The sequence below is a fragment of the Mycena indigotica genome, assembly GCF_014461135.1.
Source record: "Mycena indigotica strain 171206Taipei chromosome Unknown Mind.scaff0003, whole genome shotgun sequence".
NCBI lineage: Eukaryota > Fungi > Basidiomycota > Agaricomycetes > Agaricales > Mycenaceae > Mycena > Mycena indigotica.
Window position 1 is genome coordinate 5,792,122 of NW_023503002.1, and position 19,347 is coordinate 5,811,468.

Sequence of the window (19,347 nt, forward strand, 5' to 3'; positions counted from 1 at the left end):
CACATAGACCCCGTTCAAGACCATGCTGGACTGCATTTGCACAAGGGCCGATTTTTTATCTTCATTCTTGTCAATGAGTTCTCGAATGGCCTGCTGCATGTCGATTTCCATCGATGTTTGTAGGTGGGCTGCTAGCAGGGCAGCATATGTCTGCTTCTGTGCATTTTGCAGAGAGATCGTGGTCGTAACAAAACGGGGAGGTGACGACGAGGCCCGGATTGGGGAAGAGGATATGATGAATGTCGACGAGCTTTCTTGAAGGGTATTCAGAGTCTCGTTCAGGTACGACGGTAACACGGAGCTGTCCTCTTCGCCATCATCTGTATGTCATCTCTTTGCCCGGTGAATATCGCTGATCAATGTCGTGACTGTGCGAATAGGTGTATTTGGCGCAACGGGCAGATGCCCGCGAATGGAGGTTTCCAAGCTCGAGGCCATCATATCCTCCGTGATAACACTACGGTCGAATGGCCACACTCCCGTCTTGCGGAACGCCGCCTTGATGTTGCACTCGGTTACTGCTCGGCGATGCGCACGAGCATAGATGCACAGGAAGTTGTTTTTCTTGATGTTCTCTCCAGTATTGCGACGGAAGGCAAGTTTCTCTTCTGTCCAATATCGCTTCAACGGCCCGAAAATAACCACGTCCAGACCTTGATAGACATGTGTGCCATGTGCTGGATAACAAAGGACGTGAATCCGATGCTTGCGCACGAAGCGGAGAAACTTCGAGGCCGTAATGGGAGTTGTGACCGTCAACCAGGAGCACCCGAACCTGACCAGCTGCACGCTCTTTAGTCTGCTCATGAAAATCCTTCAAGAAGCACAGCCCAATCTCCGTGTCTGTCCAACCCTTTGCTTGATATGTGATGCTGACGATAATTCAGATCCATATATCAGTTCAGTCCCAAGACCACATACGAGCAGTTGAGTGGATTATCTTGCAGCCAGTCTGTTTGAAATGACTTTCCCTTATAGATCACAACAGGCACTGTCGAGTCGCCGCTGGCAGAAACACTGAACAGAACAGTTGTGTTCTCGCGCCCTCCATCGCTGTCTTAGTGTTGCATCTTGGCTCCTGCCACACCAATAACCCATGTACGAGTGTTGCTGGCCGCCATGAAGCCACTCTTGTCTGCGCCATACAGGTTCTCGGGAAGAATAGCGACTGGCTCTTGACGTTGCGCCAGTTCTTCATTGTCGTCATCATCCGAGTTGGGTAGCTTGTCTGCTGCATCCGCCAAACCAAACATATTGACGTCGCCATCAACATCTGTCGATGCTGTTGCAGGAATTGGGATAGACTCAACAGGCTGGGGCTGCACCATATCGAGGTCATCCGAGGCACCGTTCAAGTTGCCAACGGCAATTTGGTCTTTGTCATCGCCGAAGTCCGAGAACGCATCCTCCTCGACGTCGCCCGTGTCTCGCGCTTCACCTAGTACCGGCAGCCCAAACTCGAAATCCATTTCTCCCGCCAGCGTTGCCTCGAGAAGGTCCAACCACATCTTGTTGGTTGTAGGGTTTTACAGCACGGCCCTGTTTATGCTTGCGGGCGCTGGTCCAGTGTGTTTTGAGGCGGTCAGAGTGCTTTTCGACAAATCGCTGGGTCCATTTCTTGCCGACCCCTTCTTCAGGAAACTTGTTGCCCAATCTAGCGCGACAGATTCCATCAACGACCTCCTTTAATTGCTGGTGAGTCAATAGGAACCCTCGACGCGAGAATTTTACACCGAGGGAAATGGCACCATATCAAGACCGTGAGCTGTCCATCAGCTCAGCTGTTCCATTGACCCATCCTGTTCCATTGGGCTGTCTATGACTGTATCTGTTCTGAAATTTCCATACTAGGTAAACGACTATATGCTAGCTGCTGCAAAAGGTATAGCACCACATATAGTCAGGGAAATAAATGCAGTAGGTAAGGATTTGAACTCGTTTGGTAAAAGCAGTATGAATGCTTTTTACTGCTGGGAATATGGAGCGCCACTGCACCCAGATAGCGATGCTACCTGGTCTCTATGTTGTCAACTTAAGAAGCCAGCAGCAGACGATGAGTTTAATTTTGCTTATGCTATCTGGGATGTTATCATCCGAATGGAGGAAAATGCTTTCTGGGTCGTTTTGTTTGAATAATAGCTGATATTGAAATGGTCTGTAGGATATTCCGACCTGACGAGCTTCATGGGACAGTACTACCTAGGGCATCTAGCTATGCTAAGTGTCGCTCTGGAGGAATCCATACAACTATCCGGACAAAGGACTTTAATGCAGCCAAGATGCGGGAGTCGGCATGTAGAAGTTATGTTTCATGGACACAGTATTGGAATACACTTAGTTAATAGATCAACTATCTTTATGGAGGTACCGATTGAGATGGTTCTATATGTGAAGCTAACCACATAGCCTTTGCATGCTCCACATCAATTAGAAAAGGCTGGTTGCCTTTGCGCTCGAGTTCTCTAGGAAACCATTCGTTGCGCAAGTAGACCATTTCATCTAGGAAAAAATTGAATCTAGTAATGATAATGAAGTTTTGAATAATAAGAAAAGGAAGATAATACTTACCTTGCCATGGACATCTCTCTAGTAATTGCCTAGAATGCTCCATACCAGACATTGGTTTGCTCTGCTATAGATGAATTGAGCATCTATGAACCATCAGTTAAACGCAGTTCAGGACAGAGTGCTGGATTGGTGTTCTGGTTGCAAAAGGTATCTCCGTCTTCTTGATGATGATGACATGCATGGAAAACATCTACAACAAACCGAACATGATCAAATGAGTGGTCATTCTGAGCTTGTATATGCTGAAGTAGACCACATGCATGATCATAGAAGATGTGAGAAGGCTGCAGCCATGGGTGAGGAAAGATCCCTTTTAAGAAATCCTACAAACTCTTAAATATAAAAAGATATCATATAGACTTTGTCTACGCACCTTGACAGTAGATACTCCTTCACTGTGAAACATAGTCGCAGGGGCCACAATAATACCACAGGGCAGAACAGCAAGTTGGTCATGGTGGGTATTGTTACACGTCAGGTCAAGCTTGAGACCACCTCCCGTTTTCTTGTCGTTATTTCTGTGTAAACTAGACAATGATGTTGCTTGCTTGCGTGGGGAGTGGGTTGATACACCGCCATTCACAAGGCGGCGTTGCAGATCCAACAGTGCAGGTTCCATAGATTTGCTATGCTCCTCCTCCTTCACACAATGAGAGGGATTTCCACACATAATATGACCAACTTCTGCTTTGTCAGTACATGTCCGCACAAGACACCGATCAATCAGATCAGCATGATCTGGACAGAATTTATCTTTGATTGATGCCAGAGGAACTTGACACTTGACAACATGGCAACAGGGATGACCAATGGTGACGCCATCAGTAACCACACCATGAATACACTCTAGAAAGATAGGAAGAGAACTGATGGATAGCTAAGATAACAGACATACGAGCAGTGCCATTGGCAGAGTCTTCTGGCGGGATGATTTTGAAACACCCATGACATCTATGATGACACTGTGGCTGACCAGTTGCTGCCATTAGAGTATTGAAGCTATGCAGTGTATCATCAAAGCGATGATCTTGCTCTCCATAGTGTGAGGTCACCAATTGGATTCCATTCATGCGGGCTCTTCTCAGAAGAGCATGAAGGTAGAAGGCATCTAATACTGCACTTTGAAGTATTTGTGGAGACAGATGGGTTTGGAGAACAGTGTCTGTAATTCCAAGGCTAGAGTTATAAGATCTTGTCAGATTAGTCGTAGAGACACTGTATAGAGTTGAGTGGTAATATAAAAATATATAAATTTATTAGACTCACTGGGAGGAGCACATAAGATCTTCAAAGAAGACACAGAGTGTTAAGTGCCGTGCAAGAACTGAAAGGAAGTAACGGAAAGTCCAAAGTAGAACCGAGTGGCTATCACAACACTATATCGCAGTGAGCGACTACACGTCTTGCAGGCCGAAAGCAAGTCTGAACAAATACATGAACTCCTGCGGATTCGTTTGGAGAAGCCGAAGGCGATAAGGCTTAGAACGCGGGGAGGAGTCGGACGAGAGCGGAGAGCGAGGCAAGAAACGTTAATAACGAAACTGAAGTACAGGAGTGTAGAGTACGAGTATTTATACTAAGTGGTAAACATAAGGCATATGACCTCACAGGAAGATCCGATGTGGTCCGCAGGATCTCCCTTGACGTGCTTGCTTGCCAAAAGACAAACAAGGACTAAGTGTGCAAGTGCCTTCAGAGCTAACAAACTCCTCAGGAAACTCAACACCAAGAACTCAAGAACTCAAGAGAGAACTCAAACTCAGAAGGGAAAGGGGAGGAAAACACTGGGGAGGATGATGCTAACTACTAGCTATGGACAGGCCTTTATAGACTACATAAATAAGGGCTAAATGAAATAGAAACTAAAATCAAATGGAAAATGAGCAACAAAGTCAGGAAAGATAGGGAATGGAAACTAAGGTAGGAAATGGCAACTAGAAAAGGAAGTGGAAACTAAAATAGGAAATCAAACTGGGTGACAAAGTGTGACTTGTGACGAGCAGGCTCGTCACCCTGCGGGTTAAGTACAAAGGCATAGTAAGTAAGGGGAACGAGAAGACATACACGAGGCAAAGGAAACAAGGCGAACGCCTAAAGGATATAAGTAAACAAACACAAGTCCAAATGGGTAAAGATCCGAGTTGATGGGCGGAGAGTCTGAACAGGTCCGAGAGAGTCTGCGTGCAGATTAACTGCTTGAAGGGAAACGCTCAGATACCTTCATTGCGTAAAAACCCTGTTGCGCTCCAAGGATAACCTCGGAGCGTCCGAAGATGCACGGGATATAACACAGAGCTTATCTTCAACAAATGAGGTGGTTTGAGAATAGATATAGTGTTTGTAGTCCTCATACTAGTTTCTCTGAGAGCTGCCATCTATTGCCTGAGAGACTGAGTATGCATATCTGTAGCGGGTATGACAGTCTATAGGTTGGTTTAGAAATATGGCTGCAGCTAGATAGAATACCCACATCTACAGTAGAGGGCAACATCATAGACAGGAAGAACTCCATTGTGAAGTGTATACAATTGGCAAAGGACCTTGTAGGTATTTCCTAATTTGGCACCTTGATGATCGCAAACTGCATTTTGGCACGTCCGATATGGGGGTAATAGCATATAAGCACCTGAGAAGTTTAGTTATCCTATCAATGAAAAGATATATAATGTACCTAAGTCATGCTCAGGGCCATTCTGTCTTAAGAGCTCATTAATCTCCGTATCCAGATTAACCCCCTTCCACTCTATAATATGGTCTCTGAGTATCTCCCAGAGTTGTTGAACTTCAGCTTCCTTGTTGAGACCATCTGCAGGGAGAATGTGCAAGGCAAGAAAGGAAATAACATTTTGTGGTAAGGGTAAAGGCTCCCCATGGTAGCTCGGAACATGCATCAGCTTGATGTAGTCCCAGAGATGTCGAACAACTGAGATATAGAGCAGCACAGTATGCTGGAGTACTGGAGCAGCCACAGTATTTCTGGCCATGTTAGCAAGTGGGCTGGCCATAGTTGTAAGAATGAAGGCAAAGATAGTGGATGAGATCAAGATTGTAGCGGTCTCTCTGATCAGATTGTCACATAATAATGTAACCTGTAGGATACATAATTCTATCCTGAAGGATAAATGAGAGCCAACCATCCTGCAGGATAGCTGTTTCAATTATCCTGCAGGATGGTCCTTTCATGTATCCTGCAGGATGGGTCTCCTTTATCCTGTAGGATAGGTGTATCTATCCTGTAGGATAGGTATATTACCATCCTGTAGGACAGATAGGATAGCTATCCTATAGGATTGGTATAAGTATCCTACAGGACATATTCATACTACAGGACAGATATCTGCTACATATGCTATAGAGAACCGTTCCTACAGGACTGGTTGGTTAACCTGTAGGATAGATGTTCAAGCATCCTGTAGGATAAGTCCACCTATCCTACATCAGGAAATTCACCAAATCTTTTGGAGGACTTGCAAAAGATCTTTTTGAACTTCTGTGCCTTTTGGTCCTTTTCTGCCTTTCAGAAGGATTTTCCAAAGATCTTTTATTTAATATATGATTTCATGTGCATGGTAATCAGCTAATTTACTAACATAGAATGCCTCAAATGCATTCAGTGAATCTGTTGCATCAAAGTTTTCTTCCGGAACAGTGGCGCGACCAAACACAGGCATAAGGTGAACAGCTCGGAGAATTGTGTCGACATGGATGACCACAAGTTCTGGCTGTCGCCCTCGATTCCCGTGTGTCCAGTCAGGGGTGACGATCCACATGCCAGTATCTCCATCAGGCTCGTCACCGTGAAGAGAAAACCAATGTACAAGAGCACATGGATAGAGGGTGCCACCAGTCTTGAAGGAGAAGAAGAGCCGGACTCGAGCAACATGCATCCCCTGCATGCCAGGAGCATCACGATCATGAACAACAAGCACACAGTCATACCGTGCACCACCGCCAAACCATGACTTGGTTGCCCGAATATACTCGCGGCGCATGCCGCCAATTCCACAGATGTCGCTTGGGGCATGGAAGATAGAACGAGCGGAGTTGTAGGTGTAAAAGCGTGTGGTGGACAAGTCTGGCAGCTCGTCCAAACTCTCGGGAAGCTCCATATCTGGATGTAGCTGTTCATAGAGGAACTGGCGGACCAGCAATGGAAATCGTGGCTGTCGTATATAGGCTGCAAGGGGCTCCAGATGCCGAGGAACACGTCGGACTACTCATGTGTTAGTGAAATAGTAATTGTAAACCTATTAAGATCGTACCGTAAGTGCGGGCAAGAGTCACTTCACCATCAATTTGTGGACCATCAACAGCACCACCATCGGAATCTTCATCGTCAGACCTGTCACCTATCTGTTGTGGCTGTGGCACTGGAAGCGGTGGGATTGCAAGCGCAGGAAGGAGGGGAATTAATGGTCCAGTAAGCATACCACGTTCAGTGAAATCCACACGAGCTGCCTATAGCTTGTCGAGGCGTTGATTTGTGAGAAGCATTTGACCGAGTGGCTGATTTCGGCTTGAGCGACGGTAGGGCTTCTTTACCGCTTTGGACTCTGTTATTGACGAGCATAGGCCATTTGGGACTCCAAATTTGCGGATACCCGCCGGGTAATGGGGCATAGAATGTTGGCAAGGGAGTGAAAAGCCGTCAGGACGCACAATTCGAAATGATTCACGTGCATGGTGAAATTTGTTGATTGCTCTTTCAATGGCATCCAGGTCGTCTTCGTCAATAACAGACCGTCGCACCAAGTAACAGAACTTGGTAAAGGCGGCAACAGCTTGTACCATCGGGCCCAGTACACGGCCTGCAATTGCTGGCAAAAATACCTAGATATACTTGAGAAAACTAATTCACAATTATCAGCATTGGAGTATTTACCTTCATTAACCCCTTTGAGTCATCACCAGTCCATTGTTTGAAGTTTCGTCCTTTGGGAAAGTTCCGTAGCCCAGTGAAAGGGGCATAACCGCAATTCTAGGTCTAAATAAGCACCGTTTCATCAAGAAAATGCGAGGTACCGGCGGTCTATGTCAGCCAATATTTCCCTTGCTTCTTGGGCATCATGGACGGTTTCGATATATTCAACAACCCAGTCCACTAGATGATCCTTGAAGGTCCCTGTGATGAGTTGGTGAAGCAAGTCGACACTGATCAACTCATGGATATCGGCACGAGGGAAATCATCAGTAAATGGCTGCGCGTTTATGAGTGCGGATTTGTTGTACTGAGTTATTATACTTACGACAATGTCACCAACAATGCCGAACTCATCCCAGAGCTCCTTCAGGGTATAACCTGCATCCAGAAGCATCTGCGTATGTTCCTTGCACCGATGGGCGCTATGTCTATCGAGATCCTCAGGTGGAGACAGACATCTGAAGCGTTGAGCCATACTATGAGAAGTCGGAACGAGACACGAACATTGGACACCAACCCTGTACAATACAGGTATATAATGCCTGCTCAGGATAGTCGGAAATGACGGGTCCAATCTCGTAGATTGCCCGCCCGGTAATGGCGATCGGCACATCGCGTTACTTTGGGTTTCTTCATGTGTGGCTTCAGCACGCTGAGGATGCGCACAATCGAGGCATGAAAGAGTTGACGCCGAAACTTGCGAAACGCTGCGCTTTGAGCATATTGTCGGGTAGCTGCAGGTGCCAAGTAAGTTCTGAAATCGCTGGTCTAACAATTGTGTCAACTCACTTTTCGGTATCGCGAGAAATCCCAAGAGTGAAATTCCTTCCCGATGTGCTCGGCGAGCGGCATTGTATAGATTGGCTATCCCTCCATACATTGGATAAAACTCCGTATGGCCAGTGCCGACGGATGTGCAAGTCTTATCACTTCCAATAATGACGGGGACAATCATAGCGCCGTGGTTTTCTGGATCTTTCGCCAGTTCGTCCTAAAAACTGATTGAGTAATGAATTATCATAACTAAGAGGACGTACCGCCTTGCGCCAGACCCAATTTCCAGAAAACACGTCCGTATATTGCCGTTTACCATCCCGGTATACACGCTTTGGCGCCCAGTCCATCTCGTCTTTGAAGTCCGGGTTACCCAGCTGCTTCTCGAATATGTCCAACGGGGAACGAAACCAGACTTCATATGTGTCGGTCATCCACGTTGGCGGGTCATCAGGCAGCTCTCCCGTGTATTTGACCGAGAAAGATTGCCACGGTATATCGCCGAGTGGAATGGAGTCGATAGTCGCATACAGGTCTTCGTCATTCGCAAACGGAGGATGATTCTCGGGGTACAAAGCGGCAAGTAGCTGCATAAGATGTGCGATATGGTTACCGGACATTTGGTCTTGTGTATACAGGAAGTCTCCAAACTCGAACGCAGGCCGGTCAGCAAAAGGACCATAATCATCTGGATCCCGCTATCCATCTTGATCGCAAGGAGTACCTAAGGACAGTGAGACAGGGAAGGATAGCTGTTACAACGGCGCACCATCAAGGACTGGATGGGTTTCTATACGCACACCCTCTCCCGATCCGGGAGCATCGTTGAGAGGCGGAGATTCTGGCGGTGGAGATTCCGGAGGCCCGAAGTTTCCCGGCAGAAGCGATGGTGAGCGTGGAGGTGGTGGGACGCTGACTGAAGGCGAAGAGTGGGTATGGGCAGCGTGAATGTGCTGAGTTCGTCCGCCAAAAGTGGTAAACAAGGACGGGCAGTGAGAACAAGGGATATTCCTCTCCCTGAATGGAGCCATAACAAGCGGCCGTGGTCGTGGAGCGAAAGGGAGAGAGGAACGGGAAGGCCATCGATAAGGTCAGCGGGACAGACTTCTGCGCATGCGCAGTGATCTGCGGTGGGCCGTTTTTCCGCACAGTGACGCGTCATCTTTTTTTTTCACCGAAGTCCCTTTCTTGTCTTCTCCCCCTCGCATTTGCGTCTGCCCTTCCTTCCCATGTCCAGTCGACGAAAGCCTGGCCCTCCAAAGGCCACTGCAAACAAAGGATCGAACAAAGCACCCGCCACAAAGAAGAAGCGTACGCAGGAAGAGGAGGAGGCCCCGGTAGTACCTGTCTACGTCGGGACAATGCCTATGGGGCTGCGTGGCCAGCGAGCAAACGAACCTGGGCGACCAGACATGCCTGGCAGCCGTCGCTCCTCGGCGCAGGTTGCTTCTGAGAAGAAGAAAGCCCAGGCTGATGCGAAGGCTCTTCACGACCGCCACGAGCAAGGGCTTTGGGATGTCGCGGCTCTTGAGCGAAAGTCCCTGCAAGAGAATGCCCGACGTGCCGCCACGGACGACCATCCACCAGCAAGTGAGATGGAGAAGGTGCCTCACCGACGTCCTGTACCTGCAGCTGAAGATGAGGGTGAGTTTTCGCCCTTCTCAAAGACCAACTCACAGCACCTTTTAGAGCATTTATCCCGCGCTCACGCTCATCATCATCAGCATGCCGATTCCAACTCCAGCGAAAGCGACAACTATCAACCGCGGGCCGACGAGCAGGGACGAGTCGGATTCCTCTGACGAGGAGGAAGATGTTGTCATGGACGCATCCGACGAGGGACGACCACAAGAAGGGGAAGCGCAAGCCGAAGAAGAAGAAAGGCCACATCCGAGACCGTGTCATCGAGATGCGGGATAGCGAGGGAGTCGTGCAGCCGTTGAAGAGAAAGGCATCCGATGACAGGTGTGTCTGTACCTAGTTGTTTCCAGTTTCTGCTGATTTGTGGCTTTAGTGTCCGGAAGGAAGCAAAGAAAAAGAGCAAGAAGGTCGGCGGCCTCATGGATGGCTGGGACCGTGGTCGACATGCTACTCCAGCTTTCGTCTACGACGATGACGCGGCACTCGAATACTTGCCCAGTCGCTCGCCCAGTCGCAGCTCAGCTCGATCCGTGCCAGTATCTGAAGCAGGCTTCATGGACTCTAGTGGATTCATTGAGGCAGGGATGGTGGAGTCTGACGAAGACGATATCGAGGAGAGAGAGTATGCGAGTCACACGGACGTGAAGGCTGCTCGACAGACGGTGAGAAATTCTCGGCCCGATCTCGGATGCTGACGCGTCCTTCCTTCAGACATCGTCCATTGCTGGCATCGTCGAAACCCAGCTCCCGGAGCTTGTGCTTGTCCGTCCCCGCACCAAACTCGGCGTCAGGAAGCGTGACATCCGGGTTGAGCATCTCGAGGACCTGTTGGTTATCGAAACCTTCCATTTTCACTTCAGAAGCCTGCTGGCAAGCGTTGTCGGCACGCTACAGCCTTGGGAGAAGCTGTCTGACGAGAAGATCATCGAGCTCTACAACGACCAGTACCCCGACCAAGCCCTGGCTCGCAGCGACTTGTTTCTCCGCACTGTCATGTTAAAATTGGTGTGTCGTCGACCATTCACTGTCAATACAGAGCTGACCTGTCCTTGCAGGCAGATGACCGGCTCTCCGGTCTTTGGACCAAGATTGGCTCATCAGCCATTGCTCTCGTCACACAACACTACTCCAAGATGGAACCGAAGGAGATTGCGACGGATGTAGCAAAGCTCTTGGCTATCTATCCATCGGACAACGTCACCGAATATCGAGTGTTCTACTTCAAAACTGTGGATGAGGCAGTCGTGGTCGACGCGCAGGGTGCGGAGACCCACGAGTACAGCAACGCCAAGGTACGCTATCAGTTGACATGGTTCCCTTATTCACTTGGCTATCAGAGCGTGTTCATGCATCCGCTCGTCATTGGTACCCTCGCAACATTCTGCAAGCACACGCGGGATCTCTCGAAGCAAATGGGCCCATGTGATGAGGCAACTCGGGGCAAGTTTCCGAGTGGGGCATTGGTCCTTGTTGTCCAAGCGGTACGCACTCGCGCGCTCACCTTCATGTTTGCTCGCTAACACCCAGTTAGATTGCACGCACATTGAAGCTCTATACGACAGGCGTCAAGTCGGCAACACCCCCACCTACTTTCTCGAAAGATAACTTCGGTAATCGACCTGATTGCAATACCGCCAACATGATTTACGAAGTCACAAAGCTATTAACCGAACAGCGCTGGGAGAAAATCTTGACTGCTGCGCGGGAGGTTGCGGCGAAGGGGCCAGCACAACCTGCACCAGTTATTGTTCCTGTCAGTGTCCCAGTCGCTCGTGTTGGACTGCTCGGTGATGAGTCGGACTAACATAAGTAGTTATTGGTTGATTATATAAATATATGAAAAATACTATAATGTTATTCCTAAATTGCTATAATTGACTGTTTTGAGGCGACTTCTAGTGGCCTTGTGGTTGCCTTCACTCTGCCTTTTTGTGTCCTTTCAAGCCAAAAGACCTTTTGAAAGGAGGGGGCCTAACTTTCAAAAGGCCTGAAAGACCTTTTGCCTTCTAGGGACTTTTTCTGACCTTTTAGTCCTTTTAGGCCTTTCAAAAGGCCTGAAAGTGCCCAAAAGGAGTTTGGTGAATTTCCTGATGTATAGGATATATAGAGCTATCCTGTAGGTTATGCCCACATCAAATCACCATGGGAAAATACCCATGGGCATGTGCACAGGATTGGGCGCATTCTGCATCAGTGGCGTGCACGCTGGCATTTGGCGGGTGCATGCCATTCAGCCATGCCACTATGCGAGCTCTGGTAATCTTACCAAGTTTCATACTAAGAAAGGTACTCCCCAACCTCACAAAGATTGGCTGTTCAGCACGAAACGAAAGATGTCTTAAAAATCCTGGTAAAAATTTCCAAATTAATGAAATACATAATCGATGGTTGACATTGATAAATTCAATACTTAAACGTGATAGAATCTTGACAAACAAAAACAAATTTGATAAATTAGCTATTGACCACCAAGTAGTACTAAATACTTGGAATGGACTTCTGCTGGATGAAGACTCCTTGCCTGAGAACTGGATATATGAAAAGGAGGTTTAGTGGGTGTTCCACCCTTGAAGAATGTTGGATAAATCACACTATTGTAGGAGTCCCACACTGGTTTTACAACGTGTATAAAAGCATTTCCCCCTGAGATTACTTCCCTGCATTTTACTGGAAATCTCCAGTGTACACAGCAGGTGTTCTTTGGAATGCTTCTGCAGACTGAAGTCCATTACTACAAATGCTACAAAAAAAAACAGCTCTTGCTCGAAGTCAATCGCGAGCACTGCCTCGGATTTTCCGGGTTTTTCGTCAAGTTGTCGTGCATTTATTGAAATCCTGCTATCAACACCATTTCACCATTACTCTGCTCGATGATAATGTACTCGAGTCTGTCTACGCTGCGGTACTCTGGTGGACCTGCTCAAGACGATGTCAGTCATTCAGCACCCAATCAGCCAGAAGAGACGCACCACACTGGCAGGCAGCACGGGAAGCTCCAGCTCGTCCTCCTTCGAGCTGGCGGGTTCATAGGTATACCCTTTCGCGGCATCATCTGGCGGCTGCGCATTCCGCTGCTTGCCCCCGCGCCTGCACCGTAGTTTGCCAAAGAACGCCTTGCTGCGCTCCTTCACCCGATGGCGCTGCAGCCACGCGGTCACGACGCAGAACAGGATGCCGAGGAAGACGACTGGCGCAGCGGTCAGCCCCGCCCACGAAAAGGATACCGACTCTACTCACGGCCGGCAACTGCGAACACCGCGTAGCGCTCGCCCTTCGTCAGTGGGCGGGAGGGGCGGTCCGAGTGGTGGTGGTGGCCCGAGTGCCAGCCCCAGCCGTGGCTCGAGGAGGAGGAGAACAACGACGGCATTGTGCTATTAGGACTCGCAGAGGGATGCGCGGTCTTTAAAGCAGCCCCGCTCGAACTCCTGTTGGTGATCGAATCTAGACATCGCTTTCAGGTCGCCCAGCGCTGTGCTTAGTTAGGAGTATTTGATTGCTACTATTGGATGGTCATTCTAGTGCGGTAGGGTAGTATGCGGTACAGACAAAAATAATAGATAGTTCCTCCCTTTCCATTAGTCGTATTGTAGGTAGTGTTCACAACTTTTCGCCCCGCTGCGCGTTGGCGGCAGCGCGAGCAGCGCCTCTCCGTGCCCACCACTGGAAGATCGGGATCGAGATAAAGGAGATTAGCGTCCACACGAAGAGGACCGCGAAGTTAACGCCCACTGCAAAACATCGTCAATACTCTATAACTTAATTCGAGGCGGAAAAATAGATAAACTTACACTGATTCTTGGTGCCAAACACAATGGACCTTACGGCGCGCGCGATGTTGTAGAACGGGAAGACATAGCCGTAGCGATATATATGCGGGAGAGTGGCGATTGGGAACACACACGTGGAGACGTTGCAGATGATCCAAAAGATGAGGAAGAACGGGACAAAGTGGATGGTGAGCAGCGTCAGCGCGGCTTCCAGCGCGAGCCCGCACGCGAGCATGCCAATGAAGTTGAGCATCCAGAAGATGACAAAGCCCGCGCGGCCGTAGTGCCGGTCGAACGGGAGCTGGAAGGCCCGGCTGAGGAGTGTGTAGAATAATGCCACGAAGAAGTACGCGAAGACGGAGGTCATGAGGCGCACGGTAACGAGCGAGCGCAGGGTGAGCGTATTCTCGAGGGTGGACACTTGGCGGGCGGCGGCGGAGACGTTGACAATAAAGAAGGCGAGAATGAGGAGGTAGATGAGGCCCACGAAGGTCACGGCACTCGCGCTATGAGGTCTAATTAGACGACGATGTTGCAATTGGATTGCGGACATACACGGGGACATCGAATGGCCGAAGGTTGACGGAGGTGAAGTATACTGGGCGACTGACGAGTGCGGGGGCAGTGGAAAGGAGTTGGGGTAGGTTGTTGGCGGAGGACATGTTTCTGAGGAAGCCGAGGTTGAACTGGAATGTGATTGCATCTAGTTGTGCAGTGACCACCCGGTAGTGGATGCGGCTGACAGGTTTTTTAGCGGACCGTCGCTTGTGGAGAGGAACGGGCACACGCACTAAATGTTCTCATTCCGCGCTTCCGACCCGAAGAACGTTATGGCACTAGACGAGTTGTAGGCCGCATCGACGGCAGCAACGGCAGCAGAGAGGTTGGTAGTCGCTCCACGATTGACTATGAAGCCTATGAGCTACATGGAGGAGAAAGTCTCACAGAGCCACGCACTTGTAACAGCGTACCACGCCTTCTCATCCACTATCTCGTCCTGCAGCTGCGCGATACCGCCCGGGAACCGACTCGCGGGCACGACTGTCCACCTCACACCTCCTCTGCCCGACGGAATCGCCCCTAGCGCATTTGACACCGCTTGACCCACCGCTCCTCCGTCAAAGTCCTATTCCACCACTCGTCAATGTCCATCCCAAGAGAAGCAGCAGCACGCACCACAACCCAGCCCAGCAATGGGTGGCGAGGCGTTCGCCACACGGAGCCCCAGTATATCGAGAACACCACGAAGATGACAAGGCAGATGGCAAACATCCCGCCAAATACCGTCCGAATGTACACCTTCCGCGCTTCCGCTGCAGCAGGCGTCTTGTCGCGGAAGCGCCCACTAAACGGCCTCGGGGCGGGCTCGTCGTCGACAACGGCGGTGGTCGCATGGGAGACAGAGTCGTGCTCGCCGGCTTGCACAGCCTCATGGGAGCTTTTCTTCGCCAACGACATGGGCGGAATAGGGAGAAGGGATGAGGGGCGGCGGCAAGATGTGCGCGCAATATACTTATGGAACATTGGAAGGGCCCGTTCAGCCGGCCTACGCGCTTCCCCTGACCCAATTGTAACCGACGGAAAATCGGTCGTCTTACTCGATCAGGGCGCTGACGTACGCTGAGTGTGTCAGCACAAGTAAGCGGACCCACCCTGCACCGTTAGTTCGCGGAGACTCAACGCACGCCGGCGGAGCAACATGGGGCTCAGCGCTCGTTGGTTGCGATATTGCGGTGGCCATGGCCGACAATTGGCTATCCACAGTAACCGTGCTCGAAGACGTCAACGTCGGCACTCAGCTCGACATCGACATCGCAACAACGCGCTGGTGCTCCCGTCTGCAGCCGTCTGCGGGAGGAACCGGGAATCATGGACAGGCCGAATTGCTTCCGCTGCCGCGCGTCGCCATCATGATCACCATTGCAGAGGGGACGTGCCCGCGAATCTGATAAGGCCAACCCGTTTAGCCTGCGCCAGGGTCTACTGGGAGGGTTCGCGGTGGGTCAGTGTGCGCGACGGAGACGATCTCCGACAACGTCATAGTAGCTGCGAGCGATTGTAACTTGCCCAATGACCAGTAAGAGAAGCACATAATCGGCGCGCATGGACTGTTATAGTTTAGTTCGTGAATCACGGAAAAACTCCGGGTAGACGATGACATATGGCAAACTTTGGTCAAGCCTCGACGGGAGAACGGAGTACAAAGCTTGATTCTCACCGTTTTATTCTGGCGTCCAGTGGATGCGTTACCAGCCTCACAGAACGCAGCCGATAGGACGAGCACACGAGGCAGCATAAGTTGAGAGAACCGGCAGCTGTGTTGAAGACAAGTATGGGTGAAATCAAGAACACGTTGTCTAAGTCGGAGGTCGACTGTGAATCCACAGCTACAGCGGCCGGGAGGGGCTTGTTATCTGCATCGTAGAAAGTATCTGTCAAGATGGCTGTGAGAGAGGTCCCCCTTTCAGTCGCAATGTGCAGCATACCAACACCCTGCCTCCTTCCATGCCCACCATACCCATCGCTGCGCGCGGCTCGCACTACCACGACGATGACGAGGACGGACGGCCGCTGACGAAGGCAGAGAAATACGCGATCATGGGCGTCATCATCTGTGAGCACATTATGACCCCGGGCCATGGATCAGGTCGACGCTGAACCCCTGCAGTCTTCGTGCTCACGTTCGCGCTCTGCAGCGCCATCTGCTGCGTCCAGAGCTGCCGCATGCGCCGCCAGATCAAGGCGCTCTTCGCCAAGTCGGAGAACCATGGGAAGGGTAAGAGGAGAGGCGACAATTGCAAACGCGGCTCCCGCCCGCCACAAATAGCGGCGCTGCCCGTCCCCGCTGCTGCGTCGCGGGCATACAAATACGCGGCGGCGAGCTCAAAGGAGGAGGAGGACCTGGAGCTGCCGGTTCTGCCCGCGGTGAGTTCTATGCACCGTTTCCCCCCCCCTTTCATCGAGCTCGTAGGGCCTGCCTGGACCCTAACGCCTATTCGACCCACTCCCCCGTTGACGCGAGCGCCCTAGCCAAGGCGGCGGACACAGATGCGCCTCCACTTTACACCCCCGGGTGAGCTACCGCTAGTGTACTGTACTGGGAGGCGGAGAGGGGCATGTAACGACATCAGTATGTGGCTATTGGCGAGGCAGAAGAGAAATGGAGGGTGGAGACTGCGGTAGTAAGATTGTATTGTATAATAGGTGGGAAGTATTGACGTTGGTTATCCAAAGTACGTGACGGGAAGAATAGCTACATGTGAACGAAAATTGTCAGAGTATCGGTATTTGTCTCGATAGTGGATAGCCTACCTCACGGTCAAGAGTAATAGAACTGCTAGACGTAATAAGTCGGGTGTGTTCCTCATAACAAGAAGATCGACTTACTCTCCACGTCTCCGAGAATATCAGCTCCAAACCCCAAAACGCAAAGACCCGTTGCAATTCTGAAGAAAGGTGAATGACCAGGGGAGACATAACATGGTAGAGCAGCATACCGTTGAGCAAGAGGGACAAAACTTGGAATGTTTGAGCTGGAAACGGCCAGGCGAGCAAGCGAGGACAAAAATTTGGTCGCAGCACAGCCACCATATAGGTCGTTTAAAGGAATAGAGATAGGGAGTTAATGAAGTTGGGGAGACACTTGAGTGGTCGGATTAGATATGCTGTATGTGGTTTCCGGGACACTGCAAGGCGGAAGGGGCGAGCAACCAGCGAAATATTGATTTTCCCCTTGATGACTGACAATTTGTCATTGAAGTAGAATGTAAGAGTCCGCCGTCGGTCATGGAACAGCGGAGTAGTCTCTATTGAGAGAACATGCGGAGGCTGAATAGGACACCAGACCGACTTTGGGAGGATGGTCCAAAATTGGGTGATAACCGATGACTTCGGACAAGAAACGCGACATAAACGGTGGCGGAGTTTGAGGGTATTCATTTAGATGCGATGAAGGATAGACCGGGGAAGGGGAATATCCAAAGTCTCGAAAAGTACAAGACAGTGCCTTGGCTGAGGATATGAAGAAAAGCGAGATTTCTGAAGGACGATGTAGAGCCATTCGATACAGACCGTGGTGGAGTTGTGGCCACCACGTTCCGTATTGCGGTGGATAACAGCGGGAGAGGGGCGATGAAAAGCTGTCGTGAGTTACGGTGGCGGGCATGAAGGACAGCGCATTTGTCTAACAACTCGGGACAGCAGCCCGTTTTGCCTGGGACCTCCGTTTTGCAACCGTTTTGTCGAACAGAAAAGTTGTAGTTTTATGCGAGGATGTCGACGTGGAAGAGAGCTCGATCTTTCTCCAGGCGTGGCATATACCGGGGACAAACGGCAGTGCAAAGCCGCTCGCGGCGCTCGCAGGTGGGGATAGATAGCGTTGCAGTGGCTGAATGGGAAGATGTGCGCGTGGGGAAGCGGCAGGGAAGAGGAGTAGTTTTTAGCGGTGAATGTCAGAGGAACGATTCCTGAGCCATCCTGGCCCACTCAGTCTCGATTCCGCATCTTGGAAGCGGGATGGGGCGCAACACCAGCCGCAAATTGAGGTGTGGAAGAAGTTCCTTTTGTAGAGTGGGTTGAAACGAAACTGAGAAAGCATCTTCTGGACGCACTTTTCCTCATAGACACTCATCCCCCAGTGCTCTTCTTGGCTTTCAGCTCCCCCCGTCCCAAGATAAGTCTGGTTATTCGAGTACAGGCCTAATGGTGGCCAACTGGGTTAGCAAGCTGCGGATGGTTCGTGCGTGGCAAGACATACACGAGATCCTCGCTACCGTCGTCCACAGGCCGACACTACCGGGACTCGGTGTGGACGAGTACAAGAGGGAGGAGGAAGCGCGACGACGCATCGTTCCCGGGGAGACCGTGAAGGGGACATCGTGGAGAGCGAAAAAGTGGAGGCTGTGTCACATCACAGATTTTCCTCTGCCTCTTCACTCTGTTCATGCTCTCATTCGGTAAGGGATATAAAAGCAGTCCCCAGCAGTCCGAGCGCTTAGACCGGGAGGCGACGCCTTGCTATAAGTAGTAGCCTGGTGCAGCATACTTATCTATCAGGCACCGTGTCTACTATGAATATGTTGCTGGCAAAGTTGCTGCCAGGTATAATTCTGCACTGCTTAGCGCCGCTGGCTGACCCCTTCATCAGACGTTACACCACACGCGTAGGCGCCGATAATAATCCCAATGCTTTTCCTCTTCGCCCTCTATGGAAGGCACCATCCACCCACCGCGTGCCGTGGACGCCGGGCCCTGCGACACAGGCGGCAGCTGTCGGACGGAGTACGACATCATTTGGGGCTGTCTCGTGACTCGTCACCGTCTTTGCTTGCGTGTGGGCACCCCAATGTGCCGCCACCGCCGTCGAGCCCCCGGCCACCAGGAGGACACTGGCAATCGGCTTGGGCGGTCGCTAACCGAAGGAACCCGCGCTCTCCGTGCGCGCCTCACGCTGATGCTGGTCGGGCTGCCGGCGCCGGAGCCCATTGCCGGCTTCGCCCTGCGGCAGCGGATCATGGCCGGCCATTTCTCCAAAAGTGCGCCGATTACGCGCGTATCTCTCGCCTGACCATCTGCAGAGCTGTGCGTGTCCAAAACCCATGGCTTCTTCATCTCCATGGGCGGCTTCATCGACAGGGACGGCCACCCGCTCGTCGGGTTTGGGCAGATCACCGGCGC

At 50.8% G+C, this 19,347-nt stretch overlaps 5 protein-coding genes across 5 annotated transcripts; all 5 read right to left on the reverse strand.

Annotated features, from left to right (window-relative positions):
* Nucleotides 1-1,058: 1,058 nt before the first annotated feature.
* MIND_00406000 (HTH CENPB-type domain-containing protein) lies at nucleotides 1,059-1,508 on the reverse strand (the record flags this gene model as incomplete). Its single annotated transcript, XM_037360884.1, has 1 exon — nucleotides 1,059-1,508. One exon carries the CDS (start codon nucleotides 1,506-1,508, stop codon nucleotides 1,059-1,061), a length of 450 nt encoding a protein of 149 aa, XP_037223769.1.
* Nucleotides 1,509-6,113: 4,605 nt separating this feature from the next.
* MIND_00406100 (uncharacterized protein) lies at nucleotides 6,114-6,996 on the reverse strand (the record flags this gene model as incomplete). Its single annotated transcript, XM_037360885.1, has 2 exons — nucleotides 6,114-6,781; nucleotides 6,831-6,996. The coding sequence occupies 2 exons, from the start codon at nucleotides 6,994-6,996 to the stop codon at nucleotides 6,114-6,116; spliced, it is 834 nt and encodes a 277-aa protein (XP_037223770.1).
* A 575-nt stretch (nucleotides 6,997-7,571) lies between these two features.
* Nucleotides 7,572-8,856, reverse strand: MIND_00406200 (uncharacterized protein; the record flags this gene model as incomplete). The annotated part of the gene is made up of 3 exons (XM_037360886.1): nucleotides 7,572-7,766; nucleotides 7,815-8,480; nucleotides 8,527-8,856. 3 exons carry the CDS (start codon nucleotides 8,854-8,856, stop codon nucleotides 7,572-7,574), a joined length of 1,191 nt encoding a protein of 396 aa, XP_037223771.1.
* A 4,645-nt stretch (nucleotides 8,857-13,501) lies between these two features.
* Nucleotides 13,502-15,195, reverse strand: MIND_00406300 (DUF3533 domain-containing protein; the record flags this gene model as incomplete). Its single annotated transcript, XM_037360887.1, has 6 exons — nucleotides 13,502-13,632; nucleotides 13,693-14,177; nucleotides 14,227-14,409; nucleotides 14,463-14,577; nucleotides 14,629-14,797; nucleotides 14,848-15,195. 6 exons carry the CDS (start codon nucleotides 15,193-15,195, stop codon nucleotides 13,502-13,504), a joined length of 1,431 nt encoding a protein of 476 aa, XP_037223772.1.
* Nucleotides 15,196-18,109: 2,914 nt separating this feature from the next.
* Nucleotides 18,110-18,563, reverse strand: MIND_00406400 (uncharacterized protein; the record flags this gene model as incomplete). The annotated part of the gene is made up of 3 exons (XM_037360888.1): nucleotides 18,428-18,563; nucleotides 18,282-18,369; nucleotides 18,110-18,230 (listed from the first exon to the last, which is right to left on the reverse strand). Exons 1-3 carry the CDS (start codon nucleotides 18,516-18,518, stop codon nucleotides 18,110-18,112), a joined length of 300 nt encoding a protein of 99 aa, XP_037223773.1. The 5' UTR covers nucleotides 18,519-18,563.
* Nucleotides 18,564-19,347: the final 784 nt, after the last annotated feature.